At 56.2% G+C, this 27,911-nt stretch overlaps 2 protein-coding genes across 11 annotated transcripts in view; one reads left to right on the plus strand and one right to left on the minus strand.

The window, feature by feature from the left end:
• The window catches only part of ZNF628 (zinc finger protein 628), a 66,170-nt gene extending 38,342 nt beyond the window's left edge, over positions 1 to 27,828 (plus strand). The window contains exons 1-3 of one of the 9 annotated variants that reach the window (XM_084962155.1): positions 16,941 to 17,057; positions 24,519 to 24,554; positions 24,606 to 27,828. In XM_084962155.1, the coding sequence (XP_084818281.1) occupies positions 24,524 to 24,554; positions 24,606 to 27,700 (3,126 nt within the window). In that variant the 5' untranslated portion in view covers positions 16,941 to 17,057; positions 24,519 to 24,523 and the 3' untranslated portion in view covers positions 27,701 to 27,828. Of the gene's footprint in view, positions 1 to 16,931; positions 17,058 to 21,777; positions 21,879 to 22,070; positions 22,452 to 24,518 lie in introns of those variants that run through there. The other 8 variants (XM_084962152.1, XM_084962154.1, XM_084962153.1 and 5 more) reach the window with 8 other exon arrangements.
• On the minus strand, positions 801 to 25,679 carry C6H19orf85 (chromosome 6 C19orf85 homolog). Of its 2 annotated transcripts, XM_084962173.1 has the most exons (3): positions 25,608 to 25,679; positions 8,043 to 8,303; positions 801 to 1,698 (listed from the first exon to the last, which is right to left on the minus strand). In XM_084962173.1, the coding sequence occupies exons 2-3, from the start codon at positions 8,213 to 8,215 to the stop codon at positions 1,263 to 1,265; spliced, it is 609 nt and encodes a 202-aa protein (XP_084818299.1). In that variant the 5' UTR covers positions 8,216 to 8,303; positions 25,608 to 25,679; the 3' UTR covers positions 801 to 1,262. The 2 variants fall into 2 exon arrangements, 1 of the variants encoding a protein (XP_084818299.1); XR_014806751.1 differs by lacking the exons at positions 801 to 1,698; positions 8,043 to 8,303 and adding an exon at positions 23,567 to 23,707.
• Positions 27,829 to 27,911: the final 83 nt, after the last annotated feature.

A 27,911-nucleotide genomic window follows, 5' to 3' on the forward strand; every position in this document is an offset into this window, starting at 1 on the left:
GTTCGATCCCTGGCCCTTCAGTCTAAGAGATCCAAGCACTTTGCAGGAAAGGGTAAAGGCTCGAAGGAGCCGTGAACTTAAGATCCTGCCTCTTCTCGTTTGTTCTCCGTGGTGTGTCAATATCCCCATCTTACAGCGCCTGCTTCCTAGGGTGGCGTTTGCGATAGTTACACCGTTCTTGGAAATGGGGTTGAGAGAAAGACTGAATTGCCCATCAGTCTTGGAGTAAAATCCAAACTCTCCCAATTCATAGTCGCCTTTGTCAGCCTCTCGACCTCACCTCTTCCCATGCGCTCCACTTCAGACACGTTGGCCTCCTTTGCTGTTCCCCCAGTGTCCCACCCCAGGGCCTTTGCCCGAGCTAGTCTCTTTGCCTGGAATACCAGACTTGCACAGGGCCAGCTCCTTCTTGTCATTCAGGGTCTTCTCTGACCACCCTACATCAAGTGGCCCCGCAATCTGGTTGCTGTTTTATTTTCTTCACAAACCTAATTGTGGTCTGGAATTGGAAATTTATCTTGCGTTTAAAAAATGTATGGAGGAGTTTCCATTGTGACTCAGCAGGTTAGGGACGAGCATTGTCTGTGAGCACCCTCGCTCCGTGGGTTAAGGATCCAGCATTGCTGAAAGCCACCGCGTAGGTCGCAGACGTGGCTTGGATTTGACCCCTGGCCTCGAAACTTCAGTGTGCCATAGGTTCAGCCGAAAAGCGGGGGAAAAAGAGATGTGTGGGTGTGCATTTATTTTCAGTCCCCTCATTTTACCCCCACCCCCACCCCATGTGAAGTCCACAAGGGCAGTGATCTTGTCTGTTTTATTCACTTCTGAATCCTCGGCACCGAAACCTGGGCCTGGCATGTAGTAGGTGATCGACAAGTCTTTGGGAATAAGTTAAAGTAGACCAGACACTGGGCAGAGATGAACCAGGGTAAGAGGGACCGGGAAGGACAGTTGCCAAGGAGGTGGGGCTAGGAAGAAAGAAGGAAGAAGCTGGGCGAGGGGGCAGAGAGAGAGTGCACAGGCGCGGAGCCCCCATCCCCGCCCCAAGTGGCTGTAGTGGGGCACTGGACCTAGGAGAGGACCCACGAGGCCATGGTCAGAGGTGGGAGTCTGGGCTTGGTTCATTTTCCGAGGGGCTGCCAGCAGGGGAGTGACTGGGACATGGGACTCCTGGCAGGGGCAGGGGGTGTGTGCAGCTGAAGAGCTGTCATGGTGGGGGGGCTCTGGTTGTCTGGGAGCCTGGGCTGAGTTGTGGTTGGGTATCATGGGGGAGCAGGTCCCCAGCCTTCAGAGATCCCCTGGGAGATCTCCTGCCTGCCCACCCAGACCCCTCCAGGAGCCAAGAGCTCATCCCCTCCCCTCAGGGAATAAGGGAGCAGGGGACTGAAGAAGTGTGGATCCTGCCTCGGTTCTGGCTGGCCCCCCACACAGTGGAACAGGTCGGATGGCACTGAGGGACACTCTGGGACCAGCACAATGTCATCAAAGAGGTCGAGGGTGGAGGTACCCAGGGCAGCCAGACTCAGGCTGGGGCTGGCGTGGGGTGCCTCCATGGGGGCCACAGCACAGGCCACCCCCAGGAAAGGGGATGGAGGTGGCAGGGGTGGCCTTCGGGGCAGCGGTCTCTGGGGAGGCGCCTCCTGAGACAGGATGGACATGGCCAGGCGCTGGGTGGCAGCTTCGATCTTGTCAAACTGCCTGCAGGGAGAGATGGGCATTAGCTGGGTGACCATGAAGGATTCCTGCCCTGTTTGCTATCCTAGGAGGGGCTTGTCCTTTCTCTCCCTCCCCATTTTTCTTTTCTCTGCTAGTGTCTCTGCCCCTGGGTCCATTTTCTTGAGTCTGACAATTCAGTCTTTCTAACCCCATTCATAGGGAAGCTCTGAACAGGTGTGAAGTTTGTGTACTGCACAAGGCAGCACATCTAGTCCAGCACTATCCACTTTTTTGACATTTAGGTTTATTATGACCACCATATAAATGCATTCTATATGTATTCCAACATATAAACCTAAAACATATCATAAGAAAAGGATGCCTTTAAAAATTTTCTTGGAGTTCCCTTGTGGTGCAGTAGGTTAAGGCTCTGGTGTTGTCACTGCAGTGGCCTGGGTTGCTGCTGTGGTGCAGGTTCGATCCCTAGCCTGGGAACTTCTATATGCTGCAGAGGTGACCGAAGAAAATATATTTGTTTCACACAAAGGCGCACTGGACTGAGAGTGCCATGAGAGCAGTGATGCCCTGCGGATTCTACTTCCTAGACAGTTACGAATCCGCCTCTCCACCAACCCTGGGTGGGGTCCCCCAGCCCCCCCTCCCACCTGGATGACTTCAGTAGCTACTGCACGGGTCTCCCCTCAGTATTCCTGCCCCCTCGGTAGCAATACAGGCAAATCGCACAAACTGCTAGGGACGGAATTGTGTCCCCCTGAAGTTCACATTTTAAAGTTTTAACCCCCAGGATTAAAATGTGAGAATGTGACTGTATTTGGAGATAGGGTCTTTAGAGAGGTGATTAAGTTATAATGACATCATCTGGGAGGTCCCTCATCCGGTGAAAGGATAATAGGGCACACAGAGGGATGACCGTGTGAGATGCCGCGGAGAGAGGCCTCTCCCTGCCGACACCTTGATCTCAGACTTCCGCCTCCAGCATCAGGCGAAAGTGCGTGTCTGTTGTATCCAGTCTGTGGTGTCTGATTGTGGAAGCGCTAGCAGATTAAAGCGAAAACATACTGTGGAACAAAAGTGATGCGTCTTAGGATCAGCTGCTACGTGGAGTTCCCTTTGTGGCTCAGAAATGAAACTGACTAGGATCTATGAGGATGTGGGTTTGATCCCTGGCCTCGCTCAGTGGGTAAAGGATCCCGCATTGCCACAAACTGTGGTGTAGTTTGCAGATGAAGCTTGGATCCAGTGTTGGTATGGCTGTGGTGCAGGCTGGCAGCTGCAGCTATGATTCAACCCCTGGCCCGGGAACTTCCATATGCAGGTGTGGCCCTAAAAAGGGAAAAAAAAAAAAGAAGAAGAAGAAGAAGAAAAGAAATCAGTGACTATGTGACTCCATTTAAATGAAATTCAGAACCAGACTAACGTGGAAGTTCCCCCTTAAGTGGGTTAAGGATCTGGTGTTGCTGCAGCTGTGACTTAGGCCAGTGTGGGTTTCATCGCTGGCTGGGGAATTTCCAATGCCAAAGGTGAGGCCAAAAAAAGAAAAAAAAAAAAAAAAAAAAAGGCTAACTTGTATTTCCCTTGTAGCTCAGCCATTAAGGGTCTGGCATTGTCACTGCTGTGGCTCTGGTCACTGCTGCAGTGCGGGTTCAGTCTCTGGCCTGGGAACTTCCACATGCTGTGGCTGCAGGCCCCCCCACCCCCAGCACGTATCTGAGGGATTTCCTGTTGTGGCTCAGTGGGTTAAGAACCCAACACAGTGTCCGTGAGGATGCATGGTCAATCCCTGGCCTTGCTCAGTGGGTGAAGGATGCAGCGTTGCTGTGAGCTTCGACGTAGGTTGCAGATGCAGCTCAGATGCAGTGTTGCTGTGGCTGCGGTGTAGGCCGGCAACTGCAGCTCCCACCTGACCGCTGGCCCTGGGAACTTCCATATGCCGCAAGCGCAGCTGTAAAAAACCCAAAAAGTATCTGATACTGTGTGATGGTTCCTAGGCAATGCCCAGAACAGGCAAACCCCAGGAGACACAGCAGACTGGTGGTTACTAGGTTCTGGGGGAGGGAGGATGGGGAGAGAATGCTAACGGGTGGTGCCGCGTTGCCTTTGGAGGTGATGAAAATGTCCCAGAACTGGATGGGGGTGATGGGTGTAAACATTATGAATTTTCAAAACGCCCCTGAATTGTGCACTTTAAAATGGCCCAAATAGTGAATTTTACGTTATGTATGTTTTACCATGTGAAGAAAAAAAAAAAGTATCTGGCCCTTAAATAAGTCAGTGATAGCTGCCGCTCTGAGACTGTCTTTGATGCTGAGGAGGATAGTTATGCTCTGAGTCGTGTGCCAGGGAAAGTTTTCAGCCGTGACAGGTCAGGTTCAATGACAGAGAAACCGTGTGGGGAGGACTGACTTAAGATGCACAACTGGAGTTCCCACTGTGGCACAGTGGGTTAAGAACCTGACTGCAGTGGTTTGGGTTGCTGTGGAGGTGTGGGTTTGATCTCCAGCCCAGTGCAGTGGGGCTAAGGATCCAATGTTGCTGTCGCTGCAGCTCAGATTCAATCCCTGGCCCCAGGAACTTCCATATCCAGTGGGTACGGCCCTTTAAAGGAAAAGAAAAAAAAAAGAAAAAAAAAAAAAAAGGATTCACAACAACTACGTGCCATGTATGGTCCCTGACTTGAACAAACTTAAGTATAAATGGTGTTTAGAGCTCAAGAGTCGTGCCATTTGCGATTTACTCTCAAGAGTTTGAACATTCAGATGAAGGAAATATGCTATGTTTTGGACAGCAGAATCTGTGCGATGATACATGAGCGACCAAATAGGCAATGCCTCTCAAACTTGAGCGGACAACAGGACACCTGCAGGACTTGTAGAAACAGAGGTTCCTGGGCCCGAGTTTTGGTCCTGCAGGTCTGGGGCGGAGTCCGAGAATTTGCATTTCTAACATGCCCAGTTGATGCTGAGATGCTAATGTGGCTGGTCCAGGGACCACCTTTTGAGTCATGCTGCATCAGACGACTGTCCTGACTTTTCTGCAGGTTTGAAAAATGTTCCCGAAAGTTAAACATCCATAGCATAGGTGGGAGGGTGTTCCTGAGGGAATAGGGCCTGAGGGAGCAGGGAGGGAGGAGGAGCCTGTGGGTGGGAAGATGCTGAGGAGAGCTTGCCTCTGACCTGGATCTTCTCAGGCTGAGCTTGATGCCCATGGCAGTTGCTTCCGAGCTACCTGGGCTGCCCTCCAGGCCACTGGCTGGTGGCCTGGGTCTCTGTGGAGCATATGGCAGAACCAGGTATGGGGGCAGGGATGTCTGAGGTGCTACCACAGAGAAGTTGGCCCTTTGAAGCAGGGGTCAGACAAGGAGCCTGGGAGGCCAGCAGCTGGCATTGGCACACCTCCTGGGGCACGATCCGGGGCCAAGTGGGAGGAGCCACCTCCTTACAGAAATGCAGGTCTTTGGGCAAATCACTTTGCCTCTCTGTGCCTCAGGGTGCTCATCTAAAAAACAAGGGTAAGAGTTCCCGTCACGGCTCAGTGGTTAACGAATCCGACGAGCATCTGTGAGGACGCAGGTTCGATCCCTGGCCTTGCTCAGTGGGTGAAGGATCCGGCCTTGCTGTGAGCTGGGGTGTAGGTCAGCAACTACAGCTCCAATTCAGCACCTAGCCTGGGAAACTCCATATGCAGTCCTAAAAACCAAAGCAAAGCAAAGAAAAAGAAAGTAAAGTAAAGTAAAATAAAAGAGTTATAAGAGCACCTACCTCCTAGGGTTCCAGTCAGGGATTGAAAAATAAAATAAAATAAGAGAGTTATAAGAGCACCTACCTCCTAGGGTTCCTGTCAGGGGTTAATGAGTTCCTCCTCACTGTATGTGAGTATGTGAGTTAAAACTAAAGTACTTAGAACAGTGCCAGGCACGTACTAAGCGTCAGGTAAATTTTAGCTACGAGCATCACCACCCTCCTCCTCCTCCTCCTCTTTATCGTCACCCTTAGCACCCTCGTCGCCATCAGCATCCTCCTCATCTTCATCCTCCTCCTCCTCCTCACCATCCTCCTCATCTTCATCCTTGTCTTCATCCTCATTGCCATCAGCATCCTCCTCCTCCTCGCCATCGTCACCACTGGCACGCCACCCTCACCCTCACCCTCACCACCACCACCAGGGCCATCACGCCCTCCTCCTCCTCGCCATCATCGCCGTCATCAAATCCTTGAGATGCTGCACCCCGGCAGGGCCGCACAGTGGCCCAGAGCGCGGGCTCTGCGCTCAGACGGCCTGGGGTTATGTCAGCTCTCTGTGGAGCCTTGGGCAGACCATCACACCTCCCTGAGCTTCCTTGTCCATAGCAGAGAGAAAAGACAACCTACGGCGGGGTTGCCGGGAGCACTGAGGCAGAGGGCGTGTCAAGGACTTAGAACAGTGCGCCTGGCATACAGCAGGTGCTGTCAACATGACGACTTGCTACTCATGTTGCAACAGAACAAAGGGTGGGGGAAAATGTATACAAGTAAGAGGAACTTGGTCCCCAGGCGGTACAGCGGAAAAAAAACTAAATAATACGAGGGAAAAAATGACTCCTTGGGTTCTCTTGTGGCACAGTGGGTTAAGGATCTGGCACTATCACTGCAGCAGCTTGGGTTGTTGCTCTGGTGCAGGTTCGATCCCTGGCCCAGGAATGTCCATGTGCTGTAATCGTGGCAGAAAAAAAAGTGACTGTTGCAGGGTGAAGCGAAAGCGCAGGGCAAGGTGGGGTGGCACCAGGTGGGTGTGAGAAGGACAGGCTGAGCAGAGACCTGAAGGGGCAGAGGTCTCCATCCGCATTCCCAGAGCCAGGAAGAGCATGTGCAAAGGCCCAGAGGCTGAAGGGTGAAGGGCTATAGGGGGAGCTGAGGCTGGCAAGGGGAACGGAGCCTTTGTCCTAAGGGCGCTGAGGAGCTGGGGGACGTACATGAGCGGGAGAGGGGCCGAGTGTGGTGTGCAGGTTAGAGAGACGCTGCCTTCAAAAAGCCCTAGAGTTGGTCCTTGTCCCCACACCCCCATCCCCATCCTGGTCTGCCCCACCACCATCCCCTCGCCAGGATCAGTGTGGTAGCCTCCTTCCTGGCCTCTCAAGTCCGCCCTTGCCGCTGCGCGATCTGATCTCCGCCCAACAGCCTGAGGGGTCCTCACATCCCACCACAGCCCAGCTCAGAGCCCCACGAGGTCTCCACAGTCAGGCACCTGTTTCTCTGGAACCGAATTCCCTCCCCCTTTCGCTCTGCTCCAGCCACCCCACCTTCTTACTGGTCTCCAGACACACCGGGGCCGTTCCTGCCTCAGGGCCTTGCACCTGCTGTCCCCCTCCTGCAGTGCTCTCCTCAGATGTCCACGGGCTCCTTTCCTCATCTCCCTCAGGACTCTGCTCACGTGTGGCCTCCTCAGGGAGGCCTTCCCAGCCCCTTCCCTAAAATACCAACCCTCCCCCAGCACAGCCTCTGCAGCCCTTACCACTGTCAGACACACCATACGGTCCATAAAAATGGAGGTAAGATTTACATCATTTAAACCATCTTAAAGTGTGCAGGTCAGTGGCACTTAGGACATTCACGTTGTGCAACCACCACCTCTAATTAGTTCTAGAACGTTTCATCACCCCGGAAGGAGACCCATACCTATGAGCTATCTCTCCCCCTCCCTCCCTCCCCCAGCCCTGGCACCCACTCATCTGCTTTCTGGCTCCATGGATTTGCCTGATTTGGATATTTCACAGGATTGGAATCAGGCAATGGTGGCCTTTGTGTCTGGCTCCTTCCACGCAGCATCAGCTCTTCAAGGTGTTTGGCTTTTTGTGTGATTCTTTTTTTTTTTTTTTTTGTCTTTTTGCCTTTTCTAGGGCCACTTTGAGGCATATGGAGGTTCCCAGGCTAGGGGTCGAATCAGAGCTGTAGCCACTGGCCTACGCCAGAGCCACAGCAACGCGGGATCCGAGCCGCGTCTGCAACCTATACCACAGCTCACGGCAACACTGAATCCTTAACCCACTGAGCAAGGCCAGGGATCGAACCCGCAACCTCATGGTTCCTAGTCGGATTCATTTCCGTGGCGCCACGATGGGGACTGCTGTGGTGTGATTCTTTATTTTGTCTGTCCCTCACCAGCTGCCTCCCCTCTGCATCACAAGCTCCCCGGAGGCAGAGAATTTCGTCAGCTCCAGAGGGATGGGTCTCTGGGGTGTGGCACAGTCGGCACCCAATGAATGCGTGTTGGGCTTTGACTGCATCCAGCCTCGGGGTGCACGTCCCTCTGCAGTCTCAGGGCCTGGTCTCCCCCACGCCAAGGACTCCAGCCCCACCTCCTCCCCCTCATCCACCTCCCACTCCCCTCACCTGCAGATCTGGTTGTGCAGGAACCTCCTGTGGTTGGGCCTCCTCTTGGGGGGCCGGGTCCGCCGGGGGTGCAGAGTGCGCAGCATGTGGGCGGCTGCCCCGCTCACGAAGGCACACAGCTCCAGAGGGCCAGGCTCGGAGATTCCAGGGGCTGCTGGAGCCCCGGGGTGCATGGCTGGGGTTATCTGGAGTATGTTCCTATGAGATTCTTGCTTCCCAAACCTGTGAGGAGAGAGGGGCTGCCAGGGCCGGGGCCCAGGGCTGGGGAGGGGAGGGGGACAGGAAGAGAGATGGGTTTGGGGAGGGTCAGTGGGACGCTGCAGCGCCTCCCTCCTGTGCCCTCGCCCTGTCCCTACCTCACCTCCCGAGAGTGGACCCTGAGGTTTGAGGAACCTGTAGGTAGGCGCCTGACACAGGAAGGCGAGGGGACAGGGAGGGCGGGGTCTTCTGATGTGCCCTCCACAAGGACCCAATTAGCACATAGTTGGGCCTGGGATCTGAGATGGGGCAGCGTAGGTGAGGGGGCAGAGAAAAGCCCCTGGAGATGGCCAATTAAGGGGACAAAGCCCTCGTTAGGGAAGCAAGGCCAGGAGTAGAGTCAACCGCCCGATTAGCAAGATTAGCAAGATTAGCAATCGTGGAGGACCCGTAATTGCAGAGGGGGAGGGGCGGCAGGGGGAGGCTCGGGTCAGGCGGGAGGGAGGCCTGCTGGGAGCCTCCGGCTGTGGGGCAGACACCCTGCATCTGCCCACCCCCTCCAGGCACACCTGCCCATGGCTCCCTGCCTCCCTCTGCTCCAGGCCCAGCGTCCTGGGGAAACTGCGGCTCAGATCGCGACTTGCCTTTGCCCAAGGTCTTCCAACCTGCAGGGGAGTGGCTCCCAAACCCTGTTTCATACCTGAGCTTCTGCATGAGCCGGGGGGAGGAGTGGGGGGACATCTGTGGGCTGGTTGCTCAGGTGGGTGACATTGGTACAGTCAGGCTGTGGCCAGAGGGGAAGAGAAAAACACGGGTGTGGTTTCCACTAAGGCGCTTGACTGATGGACGGGGGACCCATGGTGTTGGGAAGAGGCAGAGAATGGGCTGGTGCATGGCAGGGAGGAGAGGCTGGGAGTGGTGGTGGCCAGAATGGGGGAAGCTGGTCTCTGCTGGTGGGGGAGGGGGCATCTCAGCGTTTGCCCGGGGAGGCTGTGTTGGGAGGCGTATGAGCGTCCCGTGGGTGTCCTAACACATGATCACCAGCCTAGTGGCTTAGAACCATGCACTTGACTCTCTTGCAGTTCTGGGGGTCAGAGGTCCAAGGTGGGTTCTATGGGCTAAAATCAAGGTGTTGCTTCTGGAGATTCTAGAGGGGAATCTGTTCCTGTGTCTTTTCCCAATGCTAGAGGTCCCCCATAGTCCTTGCCTTGTGGCTCCTTCCTCTGCCTCCAAAAAGCATCACTCCGACCTCTGCTTCTGTTGTCCCATCTCCCTCTGACTCTGACCTTCCCGTCTCCCTCTTGTAAGGACTCGCTGGGTGGTCTCACGGTCCTTGACACCACTGTGCCTGCAACGTCCCTTTTGCCCCCTGAGTCACATGGTTCCACGTTCTGCAGATTAGGAGAGGCTTGGCCCCAGGGGTGGCTCTTCCCAGGCTCCCCAGTGAGCTGGGCCATGTTTGCAGCCGCTGAGGCTGAGCCTGGGCTGCCCCGGGCGCCGCCAGCATCCTGGCAGACGGAGGCACAATTAGAACGGTGAGGATGTCTCCTGCGCCCCCAAGTGCCCAGGCCCCAACCTGATGCTCGGTGAGAGCCCCCTCCCCTGGGCACTCAGAGGAAAGCATCAGTGTCCTGGATTCCTGAAGGAGAAGCTGAGGTCAGGGACATTCACCCAAGGTCAAAGCAGCCAAGCTGGGATTCAGCCCTCAGAGGGAAAAAGCCCTTAGGAGGGACACGAAGAACTTTCTAAAGACTCTCATACTTGTTAAATATTAAAGCATATTTCTAAGTAATTTACTATAAATATTATTTTTTCCTCCAATGATCCCCTGATAAAATTACCAGTAGCAAATTATAACAAAAACCCTGGCAGACAACCATCTCTGGCTCAAGAAGAGAATATACATAGGAGTCCTTTTGAAACAGGAGCCACCAGATGTGAGGTGATGTAAAGTCATGGAACAGTTTTTTTTTGGCCAAACCCACGGCATACGCAAGTCTCGGGGCCAGGGATTGTACCCGTGCCACAGCAGTGACAAAGCTGGATCCTTAACGTGCTGAACCACCAAGGAACTCCATGTTATGGAATAATTAAAAAAAAAATCTCAGTGCCACCACTTGGAAAATCCTGTGTCTTAGTTTTTTGTTTTTTGTTTTTTGTTTTTGTCTTTTTTAGGGGGGCGCTTTTTAGGGCCGCACCTGTGGCATATGGAGGTTCCCAGGTTAGGGGCTGAATCGGAACTATAGCTGCCAGCCTACACCACAGCCACAGCAACACTGGGTTGCCAACCCACTGAGCAAGGCCAGGGATCGAACCCTCATCCTCATGGATACTAGTTGGATTCATTTCTGCTGCGCCATGACAGGAACTCCCCTGTGTCTTGATTTAAGTTTTCATTATTCACTGGTAAAATTGGGATAAGAAGGTAGCACAGAAGGGAAACTGAGGCTCTGCAGCTTCTCCGAGCTCACACAGCAGGTAAGCCGCAAAGCTGGGCTTTGAACTTGAGTTAGCGCAGGCTGAGACCATGCCTTTGCTTCCCAGCCCTGCCCACTCTCCAGCAGTGCCACCGGCAGTGTTGGCACAGCAGCAGCTGCCCAGTGGGCAGCAAAAGAAGTGCGGCTAGGTGCAGGGCTTGGGGTGGGGGCCACCAGGCAGGCTGAGGCATGGTCGCAGCGGGCTCTGAGTGTGACAGCCCGTGTGGTGAAGATGATCGTGCCAGCAGCAGGCAGCCAGGGAGAGTGCCAGAGGTCCAGTTACCTGGGAGTATGTGGTGAGGCCAGCAGCTGGTCGACCAGATGCCCAGTGTGGCCCTTGCCAGCCACGGCTCCAACGCGTTGACTGCCGTTCTTCCCACGCCACAGCTGAGGCCAGGGCAGTGTGGGCACAGGTGTGGGGGCCTGCTGCATCGGGTGTCCTGTGGGCACATCACAGGCCTCCTGGGCTCCACCCTGGCCTCTCCAGCCACCACCTCTCCATGACTCCCCGGGTGCGGTCTCTGCATCACCCCACTCTCCTGCTCTGCCCCTCCCAGGGTCGTCTGCCGCTCTCCTTTCACTGCGTCTCTCATTCCCCTCCCACCATCCAGGTTCCCCTGGCTCCTCTCACCAGGTCTGGCTCTGTCACCATCTCTAAAGTGTCTCTCAGGAGTTCCCGTTGTGGCACAAAGGAAACGAATCCAACTAGTATCCATGAGGAGGCAGGTTCCATCCCTGGCCTGGCTCAGTGGGTCAGGGATCCAGTGTTGCCATGAACTGTGGTGTAGGTTGCAGATGTGGCTCAGATTCCACCTTGCTGTGGCTGTGGTGTAGGCTGGCATGGCAGCTATAGCTCTGATTTGACCCCTGGCCTGGGAACTTCCATATGCCACGGGTGCAGCCCTAAAAAAAAAGTGTCTCTCAGACTTTGAATGCATCTCTGTCTTGGTCTAGGCAGGTTGAGTGTGTGTGTGTGTGTGTGTGTGTGTGTGTGTGTGTGTGTGTGTGTGTGTCTGCACATGTCCTGGACACACGTGTGGTGTTGTGGGATCACCTGGAAGGTTTCCTGTCCTGTTCTGTTGCTCCCAGGCCCAGAGGGGAGAGTTCAGGGACCCTTAGCAAGGGACCGGTGCCAGTGGACCCCAGATGTCTGGAGGATTGAAGATCAGGGGGCCGGGCAAGGGCTGTCCCTGCATGGCCGGGCCTTTGCTAGCCCAGCTCCAGCAGCAAGCTCACATCCAAGCCTTCAGGAGCCAAGAGCATCATTCATGGGCCAGCTCTGTCCCACTACCAGACCAGCCTCTGATGCACCCCGGGGCCACCGGCGGCAGGCTCTGGCCTGGGATGCTTCACCAGGGGGCACCAATATCCCAGGCTGGTGCTTTGTGGCCGGGCTGCGGTGGCACTCAGTGTGTGTGGCTCCCACTTTCTCCCGGTCTCCGTCCATAAGAGTCACCCACAGCGGAGGGCCGGCTTCATCTGATGTCTGTGCAGGACCCGCATTTACAGATATGAGAGGTGTTCACAGGCTCCTTTCTCCTATCCCAGCCCTTGTAATGGGGGGGAGTGCATTTAATCATTTAATCCCGAGAGTTTATTGAGCACCTACTGTGTGCAGAGACCAAGGATGCAGGGGTGAGCAAGATAAGCACGGTCTGTCCCTGTAGGATTCTGGGAGGGAGACCTTTGTCTGCAGGAAATCAGGGTTCTGTATGTGCTGCGAAGATGCTAAGACTGGACAGTAAGGTGGAGGCTGGATGGGGAGGGTGCTGTTTTGTGCGGGGGAGGAGGGGAGCCCCCTCTGAGAAGGTGGTAATTGTCCTGCGACGCTGATGGAAGAGATGGCAGGCGTTCTCTTGTGACTCAGTGGCTTGTCCACTGTTGTCACTACAGTGGCCTGGGTCGCTGCAGTGGCACAGATTCAACCCCTGACCTGGGAACTTCCACATACCACGGGCAGGGCCAAAAAAAAAAAAAAAAAAAGAAGAGAGAGAGAGTGACAGACAGGAGCTTCCCAGGCAGAGGGCTCAGTAAGTGCAAAGGCCCTGAGGCAGCGGCGAGCTTGGAGAGAGTGAGAGGCGGGGAGTGATGGGCAGAGGTGAAATCAGAGAAGGGGACAGGGGCCAGAAGGCAGGGCGTCATGGGCCAGGCAGGAGCTGGATTTTGAGGGTACCGTGGTGGGGAGCCACGGAGGGTTTGGGACAGGGGTGGTGCCCAGGCCTCGGGGCCCTGCCCCAGACCTCCTATGCAGGCCTCGCTATCCCTGGAACGTGGAGACCTTGCCCCTAAATCCCTCTCTAGTGTGGGGAGGGGGGCACTGAGGGGTCAGAGCCAGGCCCGGAGCCCAGATAAGGCTTGTCCCTGCCTGTCTCCACCCCTCCAGCCTGGTCCCAGAGGGACTTTGTTCCCTATAAAATCAATTGTAAAAATGTACAGGTGGCAGGTGCCCGGTATCCCCAACCCATAACTCAGAGGGCGGCCCCATCACACTTGTTTCCCAGCTTTTCTTCTGAGAAGAGCAGTGGGCCAGGTTGCATCTTCCCAGACTCACGCCTTGAAGTCTTAACCACCATAGCTCGGAATGAGATGGCTCACAGATCAAGTCTTTTTTTTTAAAAAAAATTTTTTATTATAACTGATTTACAGTGTTCTGTCAATTTATGCCATGCAGCAGAGCGACCCAGTTATACGTCTATACCCGTTCTTTTCTCGCATGACCCTTCACGATGCTCCATCTCAAGTGACTGGAGAGAGTTCCCTATGCTGTGCAGCAGGATCTCGCGGCTTATCCACTCCCAGCGCAAACGTTTGCATCCACTAACCCCGACCTCCCTGTCCAGCCCACTCCTCCCCCTCCCCCTGGGCATCCACAGGCTGTGGTCTGGGTCCTGGAGTTCAGTTTTCTGTAGATCGGGTCATTTGCGCCATATATTAGATTCCAGATATAAGCGAGGTCATATGGTATTTGTCTTTATCCTTCGGACTTCACTTAACATGTCTCTAGTTCCATCCATGTTGCTGCAAATGGCATTATTTTGTTCTTTTTTTATAGCTGAGTAAGCATTCCATAGTGTATACGTACCTCGTTCGTCTATCGATGGACATTTAGGTTGTTTCCACGTCTTGGCTATTGTCAGTAGCGCTGCCATGAACATAGGGGTGCATGTATCTTTTGCAGTGAAAGTTTTTTCCAGATAGATGTGCAGGAGTGGGACTGCTGGGTCATACGGTGGTTCTCTGATTAGTTTTCTGAGACACCTCCGTACTGGTTTCTGTAGTGGTTGGACCAATGTGCATCCCCACCAACAGTGTGGGAGGGCTCCCTTTTCATATCCTCGCCGGCACTTGTTATTTGTAGACTTACTAATCATGCCCACTCTGACCTGACTGCTGTGAGATGTTACCTCCGCGCAGTTTTGATTTGTATTTCTCCGATAATTAGTGACATCGAGCATTTTTTCACGTTCCTGTTGGCCATCTGTGTGTCTTCTTTGGAGAAATGTCTATTCAGGTCTTCTGCCCATTTTTATTTACTTATTTATTTATTGCCTTTTCTAGGGCTGCTCCTGTGGCACATGGAGGTTCCCAGGCTAGGGGTCTCATTGGAGCCACCGGCCTATGCCAGAGCCACAGCAATGCGGGATCCGAGCTGCGTCTGCGACCTACACCACAGCTCACGGCAATGCTGGATCCTTAACCCACGGAGCGAGGCCAGGGATCGAACTGCAACCTCATGGTTCCTAGTCAGATTCGTTAACCACTGAGCCATGACGGGAACTCCATTTTTTTTTTTCTATCTCCATTTATTTATTGATTTATTTGCTTTTTAGGGCCTCACCTGCAGCATGTGGAAGTTCCCAGGGGTCGAATCAAAGTTAAAGCTGCCAGCCTATGCCACAGCCACAGACAGCAACATGGGGTTTGAGCCACGTCTGCCACCTACACCACAGCTCACGGCAACACTGGATCCTTAATGGATTCTTAACCCGCTGAGCCACAACGGGAACTCCATGACATATTTTAAGCAAGTCTGCAGTGGTATTTTTGTTTTTGGGGGGGGGTTTCTGGGCTACACCTGAGGCTTGTGGAAGTTCCCTGGTTAGAGATTGAACCTGTGCCACAGTAGCCACCCAAGCTGCTGCGGTGACAATACCAGCTTCTTAACCCACTGCACCACAGAAGTACTAGGGGTGTTTATTTTTTTGCTTTGAAGTTGTATGAGTTGTTTTTATTTTGGAGATTAAGCCCTTGTCTGTTGCATCGTTTGAAACTATTTTCTCTCCTTCCGTAGGTTGTCTTTTTGTTTTTACTTTTATGGTTTCCATTGTTGTGCAAAAGCTTTTAAATCTGATTAGGTCCCATAGGTTTATTTTTGGTTTTATTTCTATTGCTTTGGGAGACTGACCTAAGAAAACATTTGTACGATTGATGTTAGAATGTCTTGCCTATGTTCTCTCCTAGGAGATGGATGGTGTCTTGCCTTCTGTTTAAGTCTTTACACCATTTTGAGTTTCTTTTTGTGCATGGTGTGAGGATGTGTTCTAGTTTCATTGATTTACATGGAGCTGTCCAGTTTTCCCAGCATCGCTTGCTGAAGAGACTGTCTTTTTTTTTTTCTTTTGATTTTTTGGCTTTTTAGGGCCGCACCTGTGGCATATGGAGGAACCTCATGGTTCCTAGTCAGATTCGTTTCCACTGTGCCACGACGGGAACCCCAGAGAATGTCTTTTTCCCATTGTATATTCTTGCCTCCTTTGTCAAAGATTAATTGACCGTAGGTGCCTGGGTCAGATCAGGTCTTTAAAGAAGTGGGTTAAGGAGTTCCCGTCGTGGCACAGGGGAAACGAATCAGACTAGGAACCATGAGGTTGCAGGTTCAATCCCCGGCTTCACTCAGTGGGTTAAGGATCCGGCGTTGCCATGAGCTGTGGTATAGGTCGCAGACGCGGCTCGGATCCTACGTTGCTGTGGCTCTGGCGTAGGCCATTGGCTACAGCTTGATTCAGCCCCTAGCCTGGGAACTTCCATATGCTGCAGGTGCGGCCCTAAAAGACAAAAAAAAAAAAAAAAAAAAAAGAGGTCGTTTAAGTCAAAATGAGGTCATTAGCCCAGTGTGCCTAGTGCCCCTGTAGGAAGAGGAAACCTGGACACCGCCGGGGGCAGAGGGAAGACGGTGTGAGGACAGGGAGATGCGGATGTCTGCAAGCCAAGGAGCGCGGCCAAGGACGAACCAGCCCGCTGACCCCTTGGTCTTGACCTTTAGTCTCCAGAATAGTGAGAATAAGTTTCTGTTGTTTAAGCCACCCAGTCTGTGGCAGTTTGTCATGGCAGCCTGAGCAAACTAACACAAGAAGTGAATTAGACATCAATGTTGCACAGCAAATTACCACCATACAGTGGCTTAGACCAAGATGTATGAAGCTCCCTTGCATCTGGCATTGCCTTGGCATTGCCTGACCTGTGGCACAGGTCGCACCTGTGGGGCAGGTTTGATCCCTGGCCCAAGTACTTCCACATGCCTCCAAAACCTACAAACACTCACACCAAAAAACCCTACAAAACACTCACAAAAAAACCACAGTATGCATACTAATTTTCTCACATTCCCTGTGGATCAGGAGTCCAGGTACCACAGTTGCGCTGGGGCCTTGGTTTAGGGTCTCATGAGGCTGAGGTCAGGGCCCTCTGCTAAGCTTGCATGGCAGAATTCATTTCCTTGCATCTGTAGAGCCCATGGAAGCTGGTGTCTTCAAGGCCAGGAGGAAAATTGCTGATTTCCACAGCTCTGACCTCCAGACCCAACTTTAACGATCTCACCTGATTAGCCCAGGCCCACCCAGCAAAACCTTCCTGTATTAGTAGTATTCCCCAGAGAAACAGTTGCGATAGGGTCTCTCTCTCCATCCATCAGTAGAAAGAGATTATATATATTACATAGAGATCTGTAAGGTAGTGGCTTATGCAGCTAAGGAGGCTGAGAAGCCCCGTGATCTGCTGTCTGCAAGATGGGAGCCCAGGAGGCCAGGGGTGTCATTCTGAGGCCTGAGAACCAAAGAGCTGATGGTGCAGGTTCCAGTCGGGGTGTGAAGACCCAGGAGCCAAGAGTGTCAAGGGCAGACAAAGATGAAGGTCGCAGCTCAGTCAGGCAGATGGTGGATTCGGCCTCCGTCCACCTTTTTGTTCTGTCCAGGTCCTCAGTGGATGGACTGATACCCACCCGCATGGGGAGGCCATCGGCTCTGCCCAGTCTACGGAGCCAAATGCTGACTCTTCTGGAAACGCCCCACAGACACGCCCAGAAATCGTGTTTAACCACTCGGCACCCTGTGGTCCAGCGAAGGTAACACATGAGATTACCCATCACATTTCCCTTTAATGAACTCGAGCTCAACTGACAACGACCCTTGAGAGCACCTGCCAAGATCCTTCGACTTTGCCATGGAACATGGAGTTCCCATCGTGGCTCAGCAGTAACGAACCCGACTAGGATCCATGAGGACTCAGGTTCAATCCCCGGCCTTGCTCAGTGGGTTAGGGTTCTGGCATTGCTGTGGCTGTAGTGTAGGCTGGCAGCTGCAGCTCTGATTTGATCCCTAGCCTGGGAACTTCCATATGCCATGAGTGCAGCTCTAAAAAGAAGAAAAAAGAACCTGCCTAGTATCCATGAAGATGTGTGTTCAATCCCTCAATCCCCGCCTAGCTCAGTGGGTTAAAGATCCGGCGTTGCCGTAAGCTGTGGTGTAGGTCGAAGATTCAGCTTGAATCCTACATTGCTGTGGCTGTAGTGCAGGCTGGCAGCCACAGCTCCGATTCGACTCCTAGGCTGGGAACCTTCATATGCTGAAGGTGCAGCCCTAAAAAGAAAACAAAAACAAAACAAAACAACAACAAAACACTTTGCCATGTAACAGAACCCATCACAGGAGTGAGGTGCCCTGAAAGACAGGGGCCTGCTATACTAGGGCATGTCAGAGTTCCTGCTGTGGCTCAGTGGGTTAAGAATCCAACTTGTATCCATGAGGATGCATGTTCAGTCCTTGCCCTCCCTCGGTGGGTTAAGGATCTGGCGTTGCCATGGGCTGTGGTGTCGGTTGCAGACGCGGCTCAGATCCTGTGTTGCTGTGGCTCTGGTGTAGGCCAGCAGCTGCAGCTCTGATTTGACCCCTAGCCTGGGAACTTGCATATGCTGTGGGTGTGGCCCTATAAAGAGAAAACAAAAAGATGAAAGCAATGGCATGTCCCTGGGGATCATCACGGAAGGTGGCATCCACTCTTGGGAGGAGATGTGACGTGTCTCTGTCCCTGTCCACATTTCTGTACTTAAAGCAGAGGGGTCTGTTTTCCCCACACAGGCGGGAGTTGGCCGTGGTTCCCCGCAGGCCGGGGAGGCGTCTTCTCTGCTTCCCACGCCCCGGGCAGCCTGTTGTCCTGGCCATGCCAGTGGCTGCAGGACGCACATCACTCTGCGGCTCATGCCTGGGGCCAGCAGACCTGAGACTTTATTTACCACCCCTGCCCCCAGCACCCCTCTAGTGAACTGGCTGGTGCCCCTTCCACGTGGGGGGGGCGTGGCAGGTAGGCCAGGGCACCCTCTGAGAGTCACAGATGTCAGAAAGGAGCATCCTTAGTCTGTGGGAGGCACAGGCTGGCCCCTGGGCTGGCTTCTCCTGGGGCTGGGGCGGCCGACAGCCCTCGCCTGGGGGCTTCTCTTGCCTGCCCACGCTGCCCTTGCCTAAAGTGCTTCTCTGCTCTTTTTACTCCACTTGTGTGAAAAGGGATATTTCATTTTTAGCCTCTGGCCCTGGGAGTCCTATCTTTGCTCCAGAGACCTCCCCTTGGGGGTTGGGGGGGGTGTTCTGGGGAGAGGTGTCTTTTCTCCCAGGTGTCCCCAGCCCCTGACTCTCTCTTCTCTAGTGAGCGCAGGCTGTGCTGTCTGCAAGGTGCTGGCCCGAGTGGCCAAAACCAGAATCGAATGTCCACACAGCTAGGCACCAGGCCATCCCCCCTGCCCCCCCGCTTCCAGAGGGAAGGGCGGTTGGTCGAAGGGCTCAGGCATGTGGGGTCTGGGAGCATTGGTGGGGGCAGGGTGAGTGGGACTCAAGCCCTCTCCCCGCTCTGTAATCAAGGGGGGCAGGGCCCAGACTCTGCTTCCGGTCAAGCCACCTTGGAGCTGGACTGTCCCAGAGCCTGGGACACCCTCCCCCACCACTACCTAGAGTGTGGCTGGCGGGGCAGGTAGGGGGGTGAGTGGGGAAGAGAAAAGGGCCAGGCCCCCCAACTCCTCCCAGGGTTTCTCCTCTCCTTCACCTGTTCCCTCAGGAGAGGGGTGCACACCGCTGACAGTCCTTCTTTGGCTGACAGCTCTGGGATGGGGGTAGAGAGACAGACATCCATCCACGCACACATGGGCCTGAGTGACAACCTAGGTCCCTAGGAAGGGCTGGGTAGGTCTTGGCCACCTTTAGAGACTGCAGTCCCCACTCCCAGCCCTGCTGCCTGGGAAGAATGGTTCTTCTGGCTGGCACCCTGGGGGCTCAGAGAGACTGGGGCAGGAATGACGCCTGATCTAGTTGGAGGGGGTCGGTCCCCCCAGAAGCACCCAAGGTGGGGAGCTGTCGGCCAGCCACACGAATGTCCACACTTGGGCTTGGGCCCACCTTGAGCCCTCACCGACAGCCCCCAGCCCTGCACATGCCCCCATGCCCATCTTGTCTGCGGTTATCTTCCTCTGAGAAGCTTATGCGCACATACCATAGGATGTGTGGCATCTACTATGCCTTTTTTTTTTTTTTCGTCTTTTTAGGGCCACACCTGTGGCATATGGAGGTTCCCAGGCTAGGGGTTGAATCGGAGTTGCAACTGCTGGCCTAGGCCACAGCCACAGCCACAGCAATACCAGATCTGAGCCATCGTTTGTAGCAATGCCAGATCCTTAACCCACTGATCAGGGCCAGGGATCCAACCTGAATCCTCATGGATACTTGTTCTTAACCCGCTGAGCCATAACAGGAACTCCTTGGTATACCTTGTTTATTGCCACCCCTCACCCCTTGCAGATTTTGTAAACTCACTGGGACTGAACTTTTGTGGCCCCTGCCCCGGCCCCCCATTGCTGTCCCAGTTCTCAGGGAAAGATGGTGGGAGGGTCCTGGGCCAGCACTGAGGGTCTGGACACTATGGGGCCTGGACTGGGTGCCTCTGAGGACTTCCTGTGACATGTGTCATTGGCCTGTCTAGGGGAAGGCCCATGGTGTCCCTGGCAGGCCTACACAGAGGATTCCACGTACGAGGGTCCATGAGGGGTCCAGCTCAAGGATGTGGGGGGGGACAACACCTCCTCCCATCATGGCCCTGGAAAGCCAGACAGGGTTGGCATCCCATGACTAGCCCCCCAGGGGTGTTACTGCTGTTTGGAAAATGAGAGGCGCCAGGCCCAGAGAGGGGGAGCCAGTCGTTCCTAGGGGATCCTCCCCCATCCCCAAGCCTACGCGAGGATGGGGGGCCTGTTGTGTTTGGGAGCGATGGACACAGACCCAGGGGCAGGCCGCAGCTCTCTTCCCATCCTTCCCATTTTCGCTTTAACAGCTTGGCACTCTGCTGGCACATCCTGCCCAGTGCCTTTCTCTGGCAGGGAGGTAAAAGCTGAAGCAAAAGGAATGTTTGGGCTGAGCTGGAAGCCAAGGGTTTTACATGCATGATTTCCCTTGAGATTTCTGAAAGACCCTGAAGGGCAGAAACAGGTCCAACAGCTCAGATCATGCCTGCATCCCAGCCTGCCTAGGGGCCTCAGGAAACTATACCAGAGGCTGTAAACAGTCACTCACTCAACATTGTACCACCTGGGCCCAATCAGGCCCCTTATTGGTTGTTGGGGACAGCTAGGTGGCAAAGACAGATCCCATCCCTCTGTCATGGACCACAGATGAGTGCCACTGAGCACGTAAGGTTCCCCACCTAAGAGCTTTCCAGCAGGAGTTGAGAAGCGATGGGTAAGGACAGCCGGTGACGTGGCCGTGGCCATCTGGCTGAGGGAGATTGCCTTGGAGCAGAGATTTTTGGGAAATTGACAGCTGTCATAAAGTGTGGTGGAGGGGAGCCTGCTGTGGAGGGAGTGCTAGTGCTGAAACTCGGCCTCTGTCCACTGGTGCCCGGTAGAAAAGCAGAGACAGAGTTTTGTGCAAAGATGAAAAAAAAAAATAGCTTTATTGCTTTGGAGGCCACAGCAGGTTAATGCCCTAAAGACTGAGCCCTCCCTTGGGAGAAGTTTGGAAGTGGTTTTATAGTTTGGGAGTAAAAAAAAAATAGGGCCACAGATAAAGATCAGGGTAGCTGCAAGGTTCCAGTCTTCAAAGTTTGTGTTTAGTGGTCCCAGGACTGGTTCTGGTCTCCTTTTCATTTCTTGAGGGTTTCAGTTCTACAGAAGAACTCAAAGATATTGTTATATATTGTTCCTTGAAGAGGAACCAGGACCTTGCGCCAAGGTGGCACTATTGTTTCTTGACTGCTCATCTCAGCATCCCCTCCCTTCTGTGAATAGCAACTGTCTGCACCTGTCTTTTTGGAACTCAGGGAAGGGCATGGAGGCTGAGGCTTATGCCCTAAAAGCAGGAAGTGAAGTGGGGGACACAGAAAGGCTTGTGTGCCCAGGAGCCCCACAGGGTCCTGCCAGATTTTGCAGGCCTCTAGCGGGTGGAGGCTGGGATGCTGCTAACCACTCTACAAGGCAGAGGACAGCTCCACAGCAAACATCTGGCCCAAATGTCACGCGTGCCATGGTTCAGAAACCTATTGGAGGGCGCACAGAAAAGTCAGTTTGGTTCAGAGGCCCAGGCTGGTGAGGAAGGAGGGAGGAGGCGTTCAGGACAGCCCTCTTCCCATAAGTCCCCAAGATGGGAAGGAGGCTCAGGGTTCCTGGTGCCCTAGGTTTCCAAGCAGCTGCACTCCCGAGCACGAAACAGACTCCAGGGAACCGCAAGCAAGTGGGACGCTTGCGGGGCGGGAAGCACTGCTGACTTCGGTTTCCTCCAGTGGGGAAATGGGAGCCCAGAGGGCCTGGACCTGGGGGCCTGGGGTGACCACACCCCCTGGTGGGCAAGGCCTGCGCAGGAACCGCGGTGCCGAGGAGGGATTCTCAGACAAGAGGGAATCCATACTAATGAAGGTGAACGTGCGACCCCGCGGCCCGACTCAGCTTTCCCCGGCCTTAGACCGGACCCCACAGCCACCCCAAGAACCGGGTGGTCCGCGTCCCAGGAGAACTACAACTCCCAGGACGCCTCGCGCCACCAGCTCAGGGGAGCACCGCGACAGCTGACGGCCAATGGGGGGGCGGGGGCGGGGCCTCGGCGCACGTGGCACCGTGACGCACTGACGGCGACGTCGGGGTTTGTGTGCGCGAGAGGCCGCCGATAAAGGTTGGGTGCCTCGCGCCGGGGGCCGTTGGGAGGGAGCGCGCCCCCGCCCCCTCCCCGGCCCCCACTCCTGTACCGCCGCTGCCGGGGACCCGCCTTCCCGTCGACCCCTGCGGGAAGGCGCTGGGTCTCCCTCGCTCTTTCCCGGGTCGGGGCCGCAGGTGAGAGGCCGGAGGGGTGGGGGTGGGGGGAGGGACCGGAGGGCGGAGTCGTTGGGGAAACGGCGAACGTGAAACCGGAAGGGATGCCTTAAAGGGAAGTGCGCTGCTTCACCTCCGACTTTTGTCCGCCGGGCCGGCCCCGCCCACTTAAAGGGCAAGAAGGTGATTTTTAAAGGGGGCGGGGCAGGTTGTACAGCTTACAGGAGCTTCCCGCTTTTTCTCCCTGAGAAAGAATTCTCTCTTTAAAGGCCGGTGACAGTGCCCCAGACATTGAAGGAAATGGCTTCTGAATCCTAGTGGCTTCAAAGCAGTCCCCAGTTTAGTTCAACAAAGGTGGAAATGGGTGTGCGGTAGCAGCATCCTCTTAAAGGGGAAGTGGGGCCTGAGGGAAGGGTGTGGTCTGTTACTGGATAAGCTGGGTCCCGACTCTTCCAAACCGCAGATGTCTCCTGTTTAAGGCATGCCAGCCTTCGAAAGGCATGTGCAGCTAGCTTCCTGGGAGAGCCTCTTAAAAGGACTGACTTATATTTTAAGAGGGATACTCATCTTTTTAAAGGGAATCTTTACGGCCTGTCCAAAGGGGATGCCCAGCTTGCTTTCATTCAGATACATTCACTGAGCAGTCACTCTGTGAGGCGCTAGGACTCAGTGACCAAGATGCCACTCGCATCTAGTGGGCAGAGGCCAGGCATGCTGCTAAACAGACCGCTGGACGGTGGTCCAGCCCCAAATCTCAGTGCTGAAACTGGAAAACTCTGATTATAAAGTATGTTAGAAGTTGATAAGCCCTATGGAGAAAAAAAAAATAAGGCAGAACAAGAGAATGAGGCATTTGGGGGGGGGTGCAGAGTTAGGTAGGGTGGTCAGGGAATACCTCCCTGAGGTGACATTTCAGCAAAGACTTGGAGGAGATGGAGGGAGTTCACTGGACACTGGAGGAAAGGGGGTACTAGGCAAGGGTGTGTGGGGGGGGGGCCTTGTGCCTGCACTAATGGGAATGATTCAGGAGATAAGGAAAATTGCTGTGGCTGGGAAGTCAGTCTTTGGGCCCAGAGGCATGCAGGTGGAAGAGCATGTTCAGGTTTTCTCAGCCTCAGCACCGCTGACATTTTGGGCCAACTCTTCTTTGCTGTGGGGGGCTGTATGGTCCTTGTAGGGTGTCGAGCAGCAGTCCTGGCTTCCACCTGCTAAATGTCAGTGGCGTCGCCCCTCCGGTTCACAACTAGACAACCCAAAGTCTTCAGGCATTGCAAGATGTTCCCCTGGGGGGCGTGTGGGGGTGTGGTGGCGGGGATGATGGTGTGGGGGAGATGCTGTTCCCCTTTTGAGAACCACCAGTGCAGTGGTTGGAACATGGGAACATTTTCTTCTGGTTGCTTTTATCTTCTCGGTGATAAGATCAACGGCAGGGTCAGCAGCTAAGAATAAGAGGGAAAAGGAGAGAGGTTTGAGGGGAAAAGAAACAAGCCGAGTATACCTCTTTGGGGTGGGTGAATGGACCGGAGAAATACAGGATGAGCAGTTCAGGGAAATGGGGAGGGAGCCTTAATGTTCGTGGACATGAACGCAAAAGGCTATGGAGGCTGGGCAGGTTGCGGTCAAGTCACCAGCAGCTTTTGTGCTGTGTGAGAGGGGGAGTGGGGGCATGGTTGGAGGTGGAGGGCACAGAGCCTGCGGAATCTTCAGATCACAGATCTGGTTGGGCCTAGGGACTGTGGGTTAGGGTACCAAGACGGAACAGTCGAGGAGGATGCGTGGTGGTAGAGTGGGGTGCTCAGAGGCTCTGTTTACAGTGAAGGGGTCTAGGGTCCGGCAGTGAGCCAGTATTGAGACAGGGTGGAGGATGAGGTCTTTGAGACAGAGTGTGAAGGATCCCAAGCCAGGCGCTAGAGACCCCAGCCTTCATCAAGGCACTGCCTGTCGCTAGAGGCGTTGAGTGCCTGGCCTCATGAAGGCCACACCCAGCCGTCCAGCCCACTGGAGGAGACGGCCTGCAGGTTGCGGGACAGGCCGAGAGTGGTGGCCAGCTTCTCCCAATTTGCTCTGAGTTTCCTCTTCATACCTAAAGTCTTCCACCCTGGGCTGGCCTGAACCATAGAAAGCCCTCATTCTAAAGGGGAGGGGGCACCCCCTGCCTCTTAAAGGGCCAGCCTGTGGGTTTGGGGTTAAGATGTGTGGGTGTAGGGGGGGGCCCCGCCTGCCCTCCCCTGACCGGGAATCCCTCCTCAGGTGTGATGGTCGGCTCCCACGCGGACATGGCACCGGCCTCTACCGCAGAGGGGGCCGGGGAGAAGCCCGGCCCCGTGGCTCCGGCTCCCTCTGCCCAGTATGAGTGTGGGGAGTGCGGCAAGTCCTTCCGCTGGTCATCTCGGCTCCTGCACCATCAGCGCACGCACACGGGAGAGCGGCCCTACAAGTGCCCCGACTGTCCCAAGGCCTTCAAGGGCTCCTCCGCCCTGCTCTATCACCAGCGGGGCCACACGGGGGAGCGGCCCTACCAGTGTCCCGACTGCCCCAAGGCCTTCAAGCGCTCGTCGCTGCTGCAGATCCACCGCAGCGTGCACACGGGCCTACGGGCCTTCACCTGCGGCCAGTGCGGCCTGGCTTTCAAGTGGTCGTCACACTACCAGTACCATCTGCGCCAGCACACGGGCGAGCGGCCCTACCCGTGCCCGGACTGCACCAAGGCCTTCAAGAACTCGTCCAGCCTGCGGCGCCACCGGCACGTGCACACGGGCGAGCGGCCCTACACCTGCGGCGTGTGCGGCAAGAGCTTCACGCAGAGCACCAACCTGCGGCAGCACCAGCGCGTGCACACGGGCGAGCGGCCGTTCCGCTGCCCGCTCTGCCCCAAGACCTTCACGCACTCCTCTAACCTGCTGCTGCACCAGCGCACCCACGGCAGCGCCGCGCCTGCCCCCGCCCCCGGCGCCGCCCCCGCCCCCCCGCGGGAGCCTGGCAGCAAGGGCCTGGTTCCCGAGGCCTACCTGCAGCGGCACCTCCAGCCCCCCAGCCCCCCAGCGCCCCCGCCGCCAGCGCCCCCGCCCGTGGTGCCCGAGCTCTTTCTGGCCGCGGCCGAAACCACGGTGGAGCTGGTGTTCCGCTGCGACGGCTGCGAGCTGGGCTTTGGCAGCGAGGAGCTGCTCCTGGAGCACCAGCCCTGCCCCGGGCCGGAGGCGCCGCCCCCACCGCCGCCCCAGGACGCGCCCACAGAGGCTCCCAAGGCCGCCCCGCCGCCGCCGCCGCCGCCGCCGCCGCCCTCCCCCCTGCCGCAGCCCCCTGCCGCCGCCGCCGCCGCCCCCGGCTTCGCCTGCCTACCCTGCGGGAAGTCGTTCCGGACGGTGGCTGGCCTCTCCCGCCACCAGCACAGCCACGGGGCTGCGGGTGGGCAGGCCTTCCGCTGCGGCAGCTGTGACGGCGCCTTCCCGCAGCTGGCCAGCCTCCTGGCGCACCAGCAGTGCCACGTGGAAGAGGCCGCGGCCGGGCGCCCGCCCCCGCAGGCCGAGGCTGCTGAGGTTACCTGTCCCCAGGAACCCCTGGCCCCTGCCGCCGCCCCGCCGGCCCCCACGCCCGCCCCCGCTTCTGTGGAGCGGCCGTACAAGTGCGCCGAGTGCGGGAAAGCCTTCAAGGGCTCGTCGGGACTGCGCTACCACCTGCGGGATCACACAGGCGAGCGGCCCTACCAGTGCGGCGAGTGTGGCAAGGCTTTCAAGCGCTCGTCGCTGCTGGCCATCCACCAGCGCGTGCACACGGGCCTGCGGGCCTTCACCTGCAGCCAGTGCGGACTCACCTTCAAGTGGTCTTCGCACTACCAGTACCACCTGCGGCTGCACTCAGGCGAGCGGCCCTATGCCTGCGGGGAGTGTGGCAAAGCCTTCCGCAACACGTCGTGCCTGCGGCGCCACCGGCACGTGCACACGGGCGAGCGGCCCCACGCCTGTGGTGTCTGCGGCAAGAGCTTCGCCCAGACCTCCAACCTGCGGCAGCACCAGCGCGTGCACACGGGCGAGCGGCCGTTCCGCTGCCCGCTCTGCCCCAAGACCTTCACGCACTCCTCCAACCTGCTGCTGCACCAGCGTACGCACTCTGCTGAACGGCCCTTCGCCTGCCCCATCTGCGGCCGCAGCTTTGTCATGGCCGCCTACTTGCAGCGGCACCTGAGGACGCATGCCCCGGCCAACACCGCTTCTGGCTCTGCAGTCCCCCCTGCCGGCCCCCAGCCCCCTGCCCCACTGGCTGCCGCTCCAGCCCCTTCTGCTACCCAAGATGTCCACGTCCTCCCCCACCTCCAAGCCACACTCTCCCTAGAGGTGGCAGGGGGTACGGCCCAGGCCCCACCGCTGGGCCCAGCAGCCCCCAATTCCCAGACGTTTCTCCTGGTGCAGACCGCACAGGGCCTCCAGCTGATTCCCAGCAGCGTCCAGCCCCCCACACCCCCGCCCCCACCTGCACCCCCCAAACTCATCCTGCTTCCCTCTGGTACTGGTGGTGGGGGCAGCCGTGCAAGGCAGGGCCCAGGGACAGTGGGGAAGGCTGGTCAGGGGGCTGGGGTCGTTTGGCTGCCAGGCCCTGGGGGACTGGGGGTTCAGGGAGGGAGCAACACCACAGCCAGCACAGGTGGGCAGAGCCTTATAGTTCTGCAGAATGTGGGGGGTGGGGAGACAGGGCCACAGGAAGTGAGTGGGGTCCAGCTCCAGCCCCTTCGGCCAGCGCCGGAACTGACCACAGTCCAGCTCCAGCCGGCCCAGGAGGTGGCCACGGTCCAGCTCCAGCCGGCCCAGGAGGTGACCACGGTCCAGCTCCAGCCGGCCCAGGAGGTGACCACGGTCCAGCTCCAGCCTGTGGCAGGTCAGCTGTCCAGTTCCAGTGGGGGAGCCGTGGCCACCGAGGCCCCTAACTTGCTGGTGGTTCAAGGTGGGGCAGCTGAGGAATTGCTGGCAGCACCTGGCTCTGGGGAGCCTGGTGATGGTGAGGCCAGCACAGGTGTGGTCCAGGATGTGCTCCTGGAGACGCTGCAGACGGATGAGGGGTTGCAGAGTGTGCTAGTGCTGAGCGGGGCTGACGGGGAGCAGACGCAGCTGTGCGTGCAGGAGGTAGAGACCCTACCCCCAGGGCTGGCAGAGCCTCCAGCCCCTGGCCCACCGGGACAGAAACTGCTCATCATCCGCAGTGCTGCAGCCACCGACCTGCTGGAGAACAGTAGCGTGGGGGGAGGTACCGCTGCACTGCAGCTGCTGACCCCACCACCGGGCCCAGCCTCTACTCCAGCGGGCATCCCTGGGGCTCCTGCTTCCCAGATGGTCCAAGTGGTCCCTGCTGGAGCTGCACCTGGGGGTATGACCCCACAGGGCCTACCCTCCATCCAGATTGTCCAGACTCTGCCCGCAGTCCAGCTGGTGCACACGTTTTGAGTAGAACCACTGGTACCTCTTCCCGCCCCACACAGAGACCCTGACTCACTGTCCGCATTGGCTGGGCTGAGCTGAACTGTGGGCAGGGGAGCTGCAGGCTGGGCTTGCTAATAAAGACCAGAATCGTCTTTCTTGTGCTTTTGTTTTATTGGTGGTCTGGGAGGTCCTTGTTATGGCCGTAGCCACCATCTGGGAACTTGGAGTCTCACTT

The sequence above is a fragment of the Sus scrofa genome, chromosome 6 (genome assembly GCF_054392235.1).
Source record: "Sus scrofa isolate SSC_HxYL_T2T_F1_AM1 chromosome 6, Sscrofa_HxYL_maternal_Yorkshire_Landrace_v2.0, whole genome shotgun sequence".
In the NCBI taxonomy this organism is placed as follows: Eukaryota; Metazoa; Chordata; class Mammalia; order Artiodactyla; family Suidae; genus Sus; species Sus scrofa.

Excerpts from the sequence above, each read along its gene's own strand:
- C6H19orf85 (XM_084962173.1), bottom strand. The coding sequence starts at position 8,215 with ATGCACCCCGGGGCTCCAGCAGCCCCTGGAATCTCCGAGCCTGGCCCT. Across the intron at positions 1,699-8,042 it reads CTGCACAACCAGATCTGCAG|GCAGTTTGACAAGATCGAAG; the intron begins GTGAGGGGAGTG and ends CTCTCCCTGCAG.